The sequence below is a fragment of the Lipophrys pholis genome (genome assembly GCF_963383615.2).
Source record: "Lipophrys pholis genome assembly, chromosome: 11".
Taxonomy (NCBI): Eukaryota; Metazoa; Chordata; class Actinopteri; order Blenniiformes; family Blenniidae; genus Lipophrys; species Lipophrys pholis.
In genome coordinates, this window is record NC_137631.1 from 7,433,686 (window position 1) to 7,449,094 (window position 15,409).

Sequence of the window (15,409 nt, forward strand, 5' to 3'; positions counted from 1 at the left end):
AAACATTTATTATTATTATCTGAACATGTGTACTTTAATACATCTAATAAGTTAATATGTATACTAATCCGTAATTAGGTGTAAATCCTGAAGTCATGTTAGACTTAGGTAATCAATTATAATAATTTATATATTTTATTATTATAGGAGTGTAATCCAAAAATCCAAGCAATGCACATCATCAATTTAGTGGGACTTTAGTGGGTTTTATTGGTTATTAAAAAGCTGAAATCTTACCATTGTAGTTTCAATTGCAAATTACTGAGCTGCCTGGATTCTCAGCGATTGAATCTATCACATCTCAAACATTTGAAAGTGCCTTCTAAAGTGACCAATAGCTTCAATGAGATGATCTTGTTTATGAGATTTAGTAAATTGGTGTTTCTCTAACGTAAAATCCATACAGATGTCAACAATATTTTTTATCCATCGTGTGCACATCTAAAACAATGTGTGACGATCACAATGATATATTTGTATTAACTTTTAGGCTGTTTGTCGAACTTGTTTACAAGTAGACCGAGTTACGCTTGGGAAAGTCATGAAAGTCCCACTTTACCCTGGTTTTCCGACTCCAAAGAGAAATATCTGGTTCTGTCGTGAATACATGTTTCTTTATATTCCCCAGCTTGTCCTTTATGTTGAAGGTTTTGTTGTTTGGCTTAGAACATGCGGTGGTCAGAGAGCTTTTCAAGTTTTTATCTCTAAAAACAGCTGCGTGCAGAGGTCGTAAAAGGGGTTTGAGAGTAAAATAGTAAGGCTGCGGCCTGGGTCACTAAACAACAGGCTGAAACCGACTTTAAAGCTCCATAAACCTGCGGAGGGCTGCAGATTTAACTGATAATTCTACAGAGGATCTCTGTGGGCTCACCCATTTTCATGTTGTTACTCTATTTTGACTTTATTCACAAAAACGCAATGCTTTTTAAAAAAAAAAAAAATTTTTCTTTTTTTTTTTACATTTTAGCAGATTTGAACTATGTTTGGAAATGTAAACAGAACTTTTCCACTTTCGGGTGTTTTTGATGATCAATTTCCTCTAATGTAACATTTGTAGATAAGTGATGAATGTTAATTTCAGTGTAATTTTCAAACATAACATGCCAACAGTTTACAAATTCCTTATTTACTGCATGATTTGGTTAGAGAATCGACATCCCAGTCACGTTTGGACAAATACAAGGTGATTAACATGATACCACAGAAATAGTTGTAATAACTTATGGCTCCTTTCAACATAGCCATTAAAAATCACAGGTGTTGGACATATTAACACAGAAAATGAGGATAAAGGTTTATTTTTTTATTGGCTAGTTGTGTATCCATCAGATACATTATTTCTATTTATATATACAATAAATTAATATTCATACAATATTTATTGTTTTTTTTATCTGTGTGTATAGTTAAAGCTGCATCTATCCATCCATCCATAACACACAACCAGTACTTCCAAAAGGAGCTATAGCATAAATCTTTACAATTTTGTTGATCGGCAACAAGCAATACGTGGCACCATTTCTTCCTGTGGCGTCCCGACCATCTCAGGATGTAAATAACGAGAGCACAGACTGACATGAAAACCCAGTTTAATTATCTGAGCAAAAGCATCTCCAGAGCAGAGCGAGAACAGAAGAGCAGCATGCTGAGACTCCAGTCCTGCCAGTCAGGAGATGGAAAGATGGCCGAGGTGCGGCTTGTGCTCCACGGTTACCGAACAGAAGAAATACTGCTTCGCTTTGTTTCGGGATGGGGTGGGGGGGGGGGGGGGGGGGGGGGTGTCGAGCCAGCTGGGTCGAGCTCGCCGCAAAAGATACTTCAGCAGCTGCCAGAAGGGATTCGACGACGACGGTGGAACTTTGTGTTTTTGGTTGATGGACGACTCGGCTGATGCTTGGTGTGGCCGGACTGGCTCCCCTCCATCTGTACAAACGTTTCATTCTCAGTGAAGGAGGACCCTGCACATTATTTGCAAACACTAGATCGTTCTATTTCTGTCCACAGTCCACATTAAGTGCTCTGGAAAATATCATCCTGATAGATTCATAACTCCATTTTCACTTTCTGGATGATCTCGAGTCTGTCTGATTGGAAATGTCAGCGTTAAGGTTAACAGCCTCGCAGCTCCGTAATAAAGAGTTCAAACACGGGCTGCTGGAAAACGAGTCCAATCAGTGTTTTTTTTTTTTCTTCTTCTTTTTTTTTTTTTTTTCCTTTTATCCACATCTGAAAAAAAAAAAAACTAAAAAAAAAACTGATGTACGCTGCTGTTAGTTGTGAAGTCCAGCTGGCGCACAAAGGTCTGTTTCCCGCCCTGCAGAGGAACAGAAAGAGAGAGAAACATAAATATATATATATTTTTTAAATCTCTGCTTCAATAAAAACATGCAGTCCTTAAGTATTTGACTAATTGTGATATGATACTGTAGAAGTTGCGTGCGGTTCAGGTTATGAATAAAAGGCTGTGTGATTTGTGACAAGGGCACTTTTTGAACCAAAAGAAATACATTTATGTCCTTGGCAAACACCTGATATAGTTCATGCTCATGTTTCATACTTAAAATGAATATGAAAGTTCTTTTTCTACATAAAAGTCTGAATGGAGAAAGATATTTAAGGAATAAGGGCTATATTGTATTCTCCTGCATCATGCCACACTGTTATGAAAGTCTTTTGCACTCACACAGCAAAGGAAATGATTTTTCTGAATGAATCCGTTAATATTTTCCTTTTTCGTAATTTTAATAAGATGTTTTAATATTGTTCCAGAAGGTCTGACATCTCACATCTCCAGCTCTTGCTATGTATGGTACCTCAAAACAGTGGTTATGAACTTGTTGTCGTCCGCAGAAGTAGATTTGTACAAAAACCACAAACACAAAGATAAAGCTTGCAGACAGACTGTCCTATGATTCTGATTTCTGTTCGTTGGTGAGAGTGGTTGTTTCCACCCGTGTTTGGCTTCACTGCATTGTTTTGGTACATCACAGACCAGTGATGGGGGGGCCCACAGCTTTTCTTACAGGCAATCTGGGGACTTCAGGGACATCAGGACAGTAACAACTGCCCGAGAAAACAGGATTAATTGCATCAACCCAAACCTCGCTCGTTAGGAAAAGCACCACCAGAAAAAGTTAGTTGGTTTTTTTAACGTGAATGCAAGATGCTTCTCTACACCAGTTTATATTAAATTACACAAAAAATACAAAAAACATGTTATTTAGACATACTACCCTCCACGTGGTTTCAATACAATCAACTTTGGAACATTACACAGCAACATGTACGTACCAAAGAACAAAATGTGGATTATTTACACCAAAAACAGTCCTTAATCAAATGCTCCATTCATTCCTGTTCTGAGCCACATTTGCCTCACCAACAGTGACGATTAGCTGATTTCTTGGTTGGTTTGTCTGCTAATCTAAAGATCTTGTTTTTCAAACTCGTTAAATAAAGAGCAAATCTTTTGCAAGTTTTCTTTTTAAACTTCAGTAACAGCTAATTAGCTCTGGCCTGTGAGCCGGAGCTTAATGCACTGTTGTTTCCACATAAAGATTGGCATTTATATGGGGAAAACTGCAGTTTCCAAACTAATAATCCCTTTGATGAATGCAACTCTTTATTTGTTCACAGAAGTCTTAACCCACTTGGGTTTTACACATTATTTGCATTACAGAACAAAATTCCTACGATAAATAATATTCCGCTCTCCATCTGTTCACTTTGTATAATTTTGGAAGCGATACATGCAAAAACCTAATTGGTCTCTAAGGGGCAGCACAGTTTCTTGGTTTGTTTTTTTTTGACTAAATATGGCCCTTACATTTTCTACAAATACAAAAATGAAGCTTGAATGTATTTAATTCAGTCTTCCCTTTAAATACAATGTATCTCTTAGAAAAAATTTTAAAAAATAAAAATAAAAAAATAAAAAATTATATATATATATATATATCTCAACAAACAAATATTGTTGGAATTCAGATTGGCTGACACAAAAAGAAAATTTACAAAGTTGTAAACTTCCCCCCAAAATTTCAAATTTTGCAAGTTTAGTGTTCTCTGTACGTTAAAAAACAATAAATAAATAAAATTATATATATATATATATATAATTACTGTGATTTCTCAATGTCACTTTTCATTCACAAATATTCCCAAAGGAAGACATCAGTGGGCAGGGAACAAAGAGGAACACACATTTAAGATCAAATATTCTGTTAAAAAATCCAATATCAGCACGGGTATGTGAAGAAAATAGAGAAGAAAAGCTTTTTCATCACAGTTATAGTGTCTTCCTTATTTTAACAGATGCCAACGTTAACTTTATCTGTTTAAAGTACAATGCACTATTTTAATAGATTGACAAATTTATAATAATCCTTCAATTATAAACATACTGTGAAGATTTCACTGTCATACTGTATTTTAAAGACAATGTGTTTTGCTGCTGGAAAAAAAAGAATGAAGTTTTAAAGGATTTTCCTAAGGGATAAATACATGTTCTATTTCATTCAATTCTATCAAGGAAAAAATTGTAACATTATCTTGTAGTTCCACTCTGTACCACAAGGTGGTGCAGTGATTGACTGTATTAAATCACATAGCCATAGCATTATCTTACTTTGAACTGCACTTTAAACTCCAGAAATAAATAAAATAAAACTCCACCTGCACAAAGCTGGCATCACTTTTAAAGATGCCACATTTCATTTTGGTTATTAGCTTCATATTCTAAATGCTGCAGGGCCGTTTTTACATGTTTGAATGTATTAAAAAAAAAAAAGAGAGAAGAGAATCTGTTTTAGGGTGTCCCTTCTTGTCTGAGTGTGAACTCTGAACGACCTGAAATCCTCCCAAAAGAAAAATCTCTCAACTTCCAGAATCCCTGGTGTGTCCCGTGTGGTGTTGTGTGTTTTATGAACTGTATCTGTACACTTAGCGCGGTAATGACACGTTGGGCCGCCCGTGGTTTTCAGCGCATGCCTCTGAACCGGGCCAGACCCTGAAACCTTTCTCTGATGTGGATTCTGTGGCGATCGCTGCACTTGCTTTCAACTCTCCTCCCTCCATCTGGCTAGGGCGGCTGACCACTGCTCACACGCCCATAATGAGAGTCAATGAGGGACGGGCCAGAGATGTGCTGGGCTCCCACAAGCTTTGTTTGTCTGCCTTTTAGAACTTAGATGTAGTACAAACTTTGGACCCCATACACAGAAGAAAAAAAACATGCAAACACCACGTTGACATTACGTGCCTTAACACAGCTATTAGACCAATGTGCTTACGACTACACTGTTGACATCAACTCATCGTTACTGTATGATATTTACATTTATAATCCAGTAATGTTGGGGACTGTAGAGCTGAATATTTCTCCTGACGGCCATCGGATTTGTTCAGTGCGGCAGGATGCAGATGTTTTTGGGTGCAACTGTTCTCCTTCAGCGTATGCAGTGTCCCCCAGCTTCAACTGGGCCTTTTGAACTATCTGCACAGTAATTCTGCGGCACTCTTAGCAGCACAAAATCTCTCGCAAAATGCACAAGCCTGGTGAAGGACACATCAATTAAAAAATAAATAAAAAATGTCCTATTTGTGAAAACACGAGCTCCGGTGCAAAGAATCACGATTCCTTTCATTTGTTTTTCTCACATATTTGAACGTGCACTGTATGGTCTGCTGGTGAAGTAGAGTTGATCATCTTTCAAAGCGTTGATAGAAATAATTGAGAAGAAGTAGAGATCAATAGAGCACCGCGGAAAGGGACACTATCACATTGCATTCTGGATACAGGTAATAACCCCCCCCAGACTCACTAAAAAAGCAAATCAAGTAAAGATGAAGGGACGTCAATAAAAAAAGGACGTAAGATGAAGAAGAACTCAAGCTCATGTGAACTATGTGTGCACATTGTAGGAGAATTAAACATTTAAAAAAAGTATTTGTGAGTTGTTGCGAGAGTAGAGTGACAGTATGGGTCAAACAGATGTTCTCAATCTCAAAAAAAAAATACATGCTCTGAAAAACGGATGGATTTAAAAGCGTAGGAGTGGTGTTCACACAAAAAGAAACTAAAAACGCTGAGGAAGCGGACTGCATGCAGCTCAATCAGAGAAGGAACTATTCCATCATTTTATCACTTATTACTCTCACATTATACACTCTGTTCAGCTCCGTCTCAAACTTCCTCATGCAAAGAAAAGAAGCCCCTATGTTCTATTTTGATCGGAATAATTCACCCAGCAAATGCCTTTGTTTTTGTTTTTGTTCTGCATAATCATATTGATAAATGTTATTATTACCTTTGTTGTTACAGTCTTGATTGTATTATGTTAGAAACCTAATATATCAAGGTAAATAAACCTTAAACTACATTGATTCCATCATGAGCTGCATGCCAGTGTAGCGGTTGGCACTGTCAGCTCACAATGAGAAAATCCCCAGTTCAAGTCCAGGACTCTCTATTAGGGCTTTTCCAGCAAAAAGAACCAGGAGCTAGTTCTGGGCCGGTGCCAGAGCCGGTTCTTTAATGAGCACCGCCAAAGAACCGGTTCTTTTTCCACTGTTAGCGGAGCCACGTCATTGCGTCACTCCAAAACGTGATACGTCACTGATTTCACCGATTTCGCACTGAAAGCGCTCATACAGGTACAAGGAGACATATTCATCGGTTTAGTCCGGGTCGCTCCATCTAGTCTGGCCTGAACCTCTGATGCAGACCAAAGAGCCAGAACCACATTACGTCTCTTCGTATCTCTATTGGTGTTTTGTTACGTCCGTCTTGCTTTAATCCGGAGCCCCGGAGTGGACATAGAGGGAAAAAAAATAACGCCTGTATGAGTTTGGGGCTTATTTTTCAACATTTCGGCATTAAATTGTGAATTTCTGCTCCTTTCACTTTATTTCTGGACGTGTCTGAATCAAATGCCTAAACATCGGAGAAGAATGGAGGTGTAGAATGATAGAACGCAGCTCTAAAACTGTTTCCAATGGCCGTATGCAGCCGCGCACTGCATAGCGCAGCGTCTGCAGCGCCTCAACCTGCGGTCAGAACGCGAAACAAGACCTGGACGTGACGTTAGTTATAATAATGTCACCATGAAAAGTGTGAAAAAAAAACGACAATGGAAAACTGACGTAGCTGACTGACAGCAGAGGAGCTCTGCAGCGCTCTCGAGAGCCGCGACTCCGCCAGCGCGGATTAAATAATCCCGTTCCCTCGTATTATTAACTTCAGGGAGCGATTTATGTTGTTCCCACGCGTTGTTTTTTTTTTTTTCTCTATAACCACTCTGGGGCTCCGTGTTCGCTGTAGTTTACAGAAAGCTCCGAACTAGCAGCTGGTTCTTTCCTGGTCCTTTCCGGTGGAAAAGCCCCCTATGTGGAGTTTGCATGTTCACCCTGTGCGTGTGGTTTCTTCGCACAGTCTAATTGGTGGCGATCCTCAACTCCCCCCAGAAGTTTGACGTAGCAGTTTCATTTATGACAAGATGGAACAGTTGCTCTTTTCTTCAAGGTTGTTTTTTAGGAATGTGTTCATGTCTCACAGAAGTCATTCCAAGTTTCTTTGAGTTGACGGACTGGTGTTGGTGTGAGTTATCGCAACAACTTGTAACAAAAGCTTTTACCTGAGAAGACAAAAAAAAAAAAAAAAACGGGGCATTGTTGTCAAATCAGTAATAAAAAAAGTAATAAATCATGGACCCAAACAATAAAAGACAATCTTTTCTTCTTTCTTGAGGCCTACGGATCACTCAGACGGCTGTGAGCATTTGGACTGCTGCTTCTCAATCTGTTTCCGTTGTGCCTCACGAATCCACAAGTTTGGTCACGAGTCACATTAAGGACCAAATTACTAAACATCAATCTGCTTCTTTGTGCCGCCCCTCCAAACTGAACATGTGTGTCCCTGCTGAATGTCACATTACTTGAGGTTTTTCAGAGATAACATGCTGCAACATATCTTGGCAGGGTTTCTAATGTCCTCCGCCTCTGGGTCTGAAGTCCCATGTCTACATATGGTCATATTTGGGATGAGCTCTTGTGCTCACTTGTATACCTTCCAGATATCTCAGCACATGGTTTAGTTCAAACTGTCAGAACAGCTGTCCGGGACTGTAATTCATCGACATCAGAATATTACCTCTTATTGCGGCTGCCGCTCACTGCTGCCGTTGAGATGGCCTCCTTCGTAGTCCAGCTGGCACAGGATCATGTTGTTCTTGAGGAAAAACTTGTCTCCCACGCAAAATCTGCAGAGAGAAATAAAAATATATATATATATATATATATATATATATATGGAATTGGGTCTTGCTGAGGCTGAAGTGAATCATGAGGTCCCAGAGGAGCATTTCAGGCATATTTTCAGCATCCATCTACCGCTATGATAATCAGAAAGATTAATCTTGCATGATTGCTGCCTGTTTAACTACCCGAGTCATATACAAAGTCTTTAACCCTGTGAGGTTTGAAGCTGTGCAGTGGATTTCATCACATTGTGATTACAACGCGTTGGTAATATGCTCTTAATGACCAGTGAGCGCACTGGTACACCTCCCAGATAAGTCAACTGAATTTGATCTCCCCGGCTAATTGCTCCCCTAATCTTACCTCTGGCGGCAGAGCTGACAGGCGAAGCAGTCTAAATGGTAGACGTTGTCTCTGGCTCTCATCACCATCTCAAAGGCAGGGATCAGCTTACTGCAGGCAGCGCAGTTCCCCGTCACCCCAAAGAGCCTACAGAAGGAGAGAGGGCGACGAGCAGGCCGGTCAACTGGATGCACACACAGATACATTTCAGCCAGAAAAGCTGCGACGAGGGTGGGGGGAAGAATAAGGAAAAACACTGAAATGAGAAGAGGACAGACATAAAACGTCTACCTCTCTATCTCAATGAACGTCCAGGATGCAGCTCATGCACCATTTGCAAATAATCACTTTAATTACCGCTCATCGTGATGAGCTGCGCTGCGTTTCCTCCACATTATTGATGGCTGTCTCTGCCTCCAATAACACACAGCTCTCATCGTGTTATATTCAAGTGCAGCCGAGTGTGAAAAACCATTCAAATCAACCCCCATAATTGTAATTATGAGTAGATGATAGGATGAGCTTCTCATAATAAGAACTGCAGCCGTGTCATTAAAGTATGGCTGCAACTAATCATTAAGTTTATTATCGTCCAATCTGCCGATTCACCAGTCCAAAAGCTGAAGTTTTTACCATCGGGGACGAGCAAAGGAGGCATGAAATGTTCACATTTTTTGAAGCTGGAAGCAGAAAATGTTCTATCTTTGCACTTGTCAATGGACTGGAGTGATTAACTGGTTCAGCATTGCAACACGCCGCTGCCAAAATTGCTTGAACACAACCATTGTCAACAGTCAACTCATTGATTCATTAATTTGCTCTGAGCTCCTGCGGACTAGTTGGACTAACTATTCTTTTATATCTGGTCTGAATCAATAATAATTGGAAAGAAATGTAGTGTGGAGCGGCTGTCTAGTATATCCTCTGATTAAAGGCTGAGCAAAGCAGTTTGTGAGCTTGGAACAAAGTGAAAGTGCTCCTGCTCTTATTCTGCCAGCACTGTGTGAAGGCCGGGCTGCAACTTTTCTTTTTTCTTTTCTTTTTTATATCTGTTCTAATCAAAACTTCTGCAAACAACTTATTTCCCCACACATGTGAGTGTTGAGAATATCAAATATTTCTGGATTACCACTACTCAGAAGATCAACCGCTGATAGAAAGCAGCGCGGCAGAGATGCAATGATAAGAAAATGTCACATTTTATTGGAAAATGTCACGTACTTTAAGGAGCAGGTGGATGAGAGTCAATTTATCACACTCCTCTGAAAGCAACAATTTATCCGACAACTTTTGAACCCTGTCCTCAAACTACCTGGGAACAAACTCGGTGTTGTTTTAAATGGGCTGAGCCGGCCAGCTGCAGATGGCCTCACCTCTCATTCACCTCTAACAGACTGAACAAATAGCTCCCTAAGAGCCTGACACACATGGAGACAAGTGGCCGCCGCTGATTTCCATATTCCATTAGAGGCCAGATAGAAAAGGAGGTGTAGGTGGAACTGTGGTGGGGAAAAAGAAAAAAAAAGAATAAAAAAAAAAAACATCCGAGAAAGGAGGGAAAAAGCAGCGCTGGGCTTGTGTGTCCCACAGCCTGGGACAACAAATGGAAAACGTCATCAAACGAGTGACCAGCTCGGGAACAAAAGCGAGTCCTAATTAACAGAATGTTCTAATCTAACGAGCCTGAGTCCTTCGCAGGCACCTGGTGGGTTTTTTTTTTTTTCCCCTTGCTCCTTAACGAGGCTACGAAGCTCAATGCTAATTCTCTACTAATGGTCCAATTAAAAGAAATCACATGGTTTTAATCCTGCTCTTCAAAGGCTTTTGCTCTGCACCCTTGCAATGATGAGGAAAACAGGAGGCAATCTAGCCAATTTAACTGTCAAAAGGGGTTTTGGTCTCTTAAGTGCAGCGCAGCTAATGAGCGTCTTAGCTCCAACCAAATCCAGCTGGATTGTACATGAGACTAACACATGAGTTCAGCAATGTGGCTGAGATATCAGGAGTTCTCCTGCTGACCTGACACCAGACGTCGTTATTTCAGGCAAGAAACATTGAGCCTATATAACACTCGCAAGGACCGTTAGAGGCAGGCTTAAGTTTGTGTATAAGTGGTGTCGTTGAGATTCATGGCCCCGAGATTGTTGAGGTGGAAGCCAAAGTATCTTTTAAACACACTTAGTCCGTATATTCATCCTATGCTGGCGATGAGCGGCCTTTACGAAGAAGCCGTTCAGACAACCCTCGAACATTTATCTTCACTTGAGCGTTTTACAAGGAGTGTTTGAAATATGTTGAGTGTTACGAATGTCTGCCTCCCCGCGCGACAGACACACACAAGGGTGGCAGGCACTTCGACAAGATTATCTCTTGACTTAAGAGTCATATAATGAAAAATAAAAAGGTTTGGAAAGTCTCAACATCTGCATGATAGCCAGAACATAAGAAACAACATGTGTCCGGAACCTGAACTTCATCTATCAACGTCTCAAAAGAGACACTTTGCTGTTTTCACTCCGTCGATGCACCAGCTGGTTAAAACTACCACCCACATTGGAATTTAATGGACTAAGAACATTTCCTTGCACAACTACAGCAAACACACGAGCTGATTATGCCTGTTTCCAGTCTTTTTGCTGGGTGTGGTTCACAACTTCAAATCTGCTGTGACATCTTTTAGATGTTTCTGTTCTCACCATATCTAGTTACTAATCAGTAGCTCAGTCATGACGTTTCCCTCCGTCTAAGCGAAGGACTCAAACTTTACTGCGGCACTCTTTTGAGCACCATGTTGTTTTTACCACTATTTAGTCCTCACATGCCCCACTTTGGTTTGTACTCATTAGTCTAAGTTTTACTCCCTTGCTACTAGTCTTGACTTTAACATTACTGCAACAACATTGTCGTCCTGCTGCCGTTAGACTCTTTCGAGTTTTCATGTGTTCTTCTGTGGCTGATTTCATCTTTCAGGTATTCTTCGTATTATTTCTATAGTTTAGTACCTAGGAATAATAAGTCAGACGAGCATGTTAGTTCATTAAAAATGTTAAATGGCTGTAGAAAGGCTGGCATTCATAAAGCGCCAGCTACACTGTTCTGGATTCTGTCTGGATTTCTTTGACAGAGTCAAAACATACCGAAAGGTCAGTGGCTTGCAGGTTATGTTACTGTTCTCCCCACCTTTTTGCGTTTTTTTTTTTTGTCCAAACCCTCAGAGCTCGATGCTGACCCTTACATTTGTGGTCTGCTCTTTTGAACATTTAAGCCTCCAAACTGGTTCATATTCTGAAGACTGCGACATTATCCGTCTTAAAACACAAGTCCAGGAAACCCACAAGATAAGGTTTTTACCTTCAATAGACAACAGAAATGAACGTGTCAGCGGAGGTTTTGTTGTCCCAATATAGTGACTCCAAACAGTCTTGAGTAACACGTCCAAACATGGGTCCAACAATTGCTGGACTCAAATATTACTTGTTCACCGAGGTGTCACCAGGTATCCAGCGAAGCAAAACAGAGAACGGCTGATTCTTTCTATGAGCAGTCGGCTTCTCTTTTCATCCATGTATTTACCTTACCTTGATTCATACGTCTCACATTCTGCACTCCATCTCTTTGATGGTTTCTGGAATGATTTGTGGTGAAGCTGCACAGTGCAGCGGCCAGTCATTCTCTACCACCCTATAACGCTCCTGTTACCCGAGCGGAGGCCGTACCTCAGGTAGTCTCTGCGGCAGAGGATGAGGTTGGCCCGGGTGTAGAGGGTGGAGCCCACGCGGCCCAGGCGGCAGTCGCAGCAGGCGCACTTCAGGCAGTCCTCGTGCCAGTACCTGTCCAGCGCCTGCAGCATGAAGCGGTCGCGGATCTTCCCGTTGCAGCCGGCGCAGCCCCTCGGCTTCTCTCTGGACTGGAGGGACACCAGAGACACACCTGGCGGGAAGCAGTTCCAGCAGGAAGGCAGCAAGACAAAGACAGATGGAGTTACAGTCCAGCTCTGATTTCCAATGAGAAAACCCTCATCAATAAGCCTGATCTAAGTGTGCTGAATGCCCCTTTGAACCAAAGTTAAGAGAACGCCAGTTTTGTCCTCAGTCTTTTTGTGTCTCATTTTTACAAAGTGGTATATCCAGTGTCCAACGTCAACCATTTATCCAACACAGGATCACAAGCGGTTGGATTCCAGCCGAATAGAGTACATTCTGGACCGGTCTCACATTGTTTTTGAACTGCGTTAAAAAAAAAACTAGTATACAGTAAAAGATCCATACATAGGAGAAACATGCAAACTCTGACCCAGCCTCGAACCTGCCAGCCGGTACTCATTTCGTTTCGTGTGTTTTTTTAAGATTCTAACTCTGGCTGTCATTTCAGGCTCTTTGACATCACCTGCTTGTGTCTGATTGCTGTTCCCTGTCCTGATGTGTTTCACCTGTTCCTGAGTGTGTGATTGTCTTCACTTTGTGGCTGTGGTTTATATGGGACGTTCTGTGTTTTCTGGTTGATCCTGTGATTCTGCGGGAGTTGTGTTCTAGCATCTTAGCATTTGTTTCTATGTTTTGGGGATTGTGGTCTTTTGGATTTTTTTTTTCTTTTCTTTTTTTTCCTCCTAGTTCAGCCAACAGTGGAGTCTGACATCCTCAGTCCACCTTCCAGCAAACCCCCCACGGAATCCCTGTGAGCTCTAACTACATTACAGTGTGCTTTCACCAACATGTTTTTGGCCTATTTACACAAGAAACCACACTAATCCCTCTTCTGAAAGTACACGGTCAGATTGCAATTAATGTCTGCCACTATTTCCACTTTTGTAAAGTTTTGTTTTGAACCTTATATGACCTTATAGGTGACTTGTCAATACGCAATCAAGTCGTGGTTTGTTCTGAACAACGTTTCTAAGCCGTGAAAGAACAAAACCTGATAGCAGAGCAATTTGACTACATGTCATTGCACAGGTGTGGGGAGCATAGGAGTACATGCACGGATCAGAAGAAGGAAGTGTATGTCTGTACTTACTCTCCTCCTTGTCGAGCACCATCCTCTTGGAGAACGAACAACAATCCAACAACAGGAGGAATGCCAGAGAGAGAGAGAGAGAGAGAGAGAGACAGAGAGAGAGAGAGAGAGAGAGACGCTCAAACTTCTGCCCACGCTCCTCACAGTCCCCGAAGAGGAAGGGAAACATCCATTGGAAGCGTCTTATTATTATTTTTGTTATTCACTGTGCGCAGAAAATAGCCCGTGGATGGATGAAAACAGCAGCGCCCGGGTATCACCTTGCGGGGCAGGAGAGATGTCCTCAAATCAGGAGTGTCTGCGCCTTATCGGGGCTGATGTCAGTGCATAAGTATTTCTGTATCTGCTCAGGCTGCGGCTGTTCCCCTCAAATGAGCCCTGCACAGACTGAAGCCTCCACACAGCCCCCTCTCTCTCTCTCTCTCTCTCTCTCTCTCTCTCTCTCTCTCTCTCTCTCTCTCTCTCTCTCTCTCCCTCGCTCTCTCTCTCTCTCTCAACCCGCCCTCCTTCTTTTTCTCTCGCTTTCTGAAAAAAAAAAAAAAAAACTCCCACAGTCAAATGGTTTTTTTTTTTTCTTCTTCAACGCTGCGTGCTAATTATATAAAGTCATTATGCTCAGATCTGATAGTAACCGCCCCCTCCCTCTCTGAATCAATTATTCAATACACAGTCACACACCAGGACAGCCCGGGCCTGAGGTGTTTTAGAATGAGCTTATTCAACTCCAAGGACACCAATTATCTCCAGGGCGCCCAGTAGTCAAAGCTGTGGCTTTTCAGCACCACAGATGCAAAGCCGAAACCCCCCCCCCCCCCCCCCCACCCACCCACCTCATTTTTTCCCCTCTTGTGCATAGACGTACGTGTGCACCTCTGTGTTTGTATGTTTGCATGCACAAGTATTTACGGTGTTCAGTGGGTAAAAATATACAGTATTATTACAGACATTGAAAAGGTCACCCACACAATAAAAAGCAATTATAGGTTTCTAGCCTTAAGTATTCCATAAATGCTTCAGCAATACAGGTGAATGAACCTGTAGGCTCCACTTCCATTAATGGTGCAACACTACATGAATGGCATTGGAAAAAGAGATAGTGTTCCTTTCTTAAAGGGGTGGCCGAGGTTAGCAAAGGTTTCTGCAGGAATATTCTAAGATGATTGTGAGGACGGTATAGCTGAGGGTTCAGTTGAAACCACCAAATAGATCATTATGCTACTTTTGGGGGCGATGAAAACAGCATAAAGCGGTTTGTCCAAAGTGGCTGTCGACTTGATATTAGTTCTGCTGCAGACTTGTGGGGATATTATAGTGATACTGCATGTGTGAGGTCCTGTGTGGTCAGATGTCTGAATCTCTTCTTAGATTTAAGAAACTTTCCCTGCCATGTCCATGAATATAACGGAATAAAACCCTATAAGGCAGGAGAGAGGGAGCCTTAAGCTCCGTGGATTACAGATAGCAGCTTTGTCATTTAAAAGTATCTGAGTTTCTTTTGAGTAACTTGCCTTTCTTATCAATGTGCTCATAGATGCACTATTGCATGTTGTAGCTGTTGACCCTGTATGGGTCGGTCTCATGACTGACGTGCGCCTATTGAGTTCAGTTAAGACAGGATTGATGAGAAGAATCAAGAAGAAAACAGCCAAGATAAATGACCGACATGCATGCAGCAGCACACAGTTCTAATGAAGGTAAGGGCCACAGAATAGATCCGAGTTAAAATCAATTAGGCTTCGTTTACGAAACGTTTTCAAGTGGAAACACAAACATTTTGTTGCACTTCAGGGGTCTGTTT

The 15,409-nt window shown here is 41.4% G+C and overlaps 1 protein-coding gene across 1 annotated transcript; it reads right to left on the reverse strand.

Annotated features, from left to right (window-relative positions):
- Positions 1-1,573: 1,573 nt before the first annotated feature.
- Positions 1,574-14,000, reverse strand: LOC308116879 (rhombotin-1-like). The gene is made up of 5 exons (XM_080475341.1): positions 13,612-14,000; positions 12,315-12,528; positions 8,620-8,745; positions 8,150-8,258; positions 1,574-2,314 (listed from the first exon to the last, which is right to left on the reverse strand). The coding sequence occupies exons 1-4, from the start codon at positions 13,778-13,780 to the stop codon at positions 8,153-8,155; spliced, it is 615 nt and encodes a 204-aa protein (XP_080331467.1). The 5' UTR covers positions 13,781-14,000; the 3' UTR covers positions 1,574-2,314; positions 8,150-8,152.
- Positions 14,001-15,409: the final 1,409 nt, after the last annotated feature.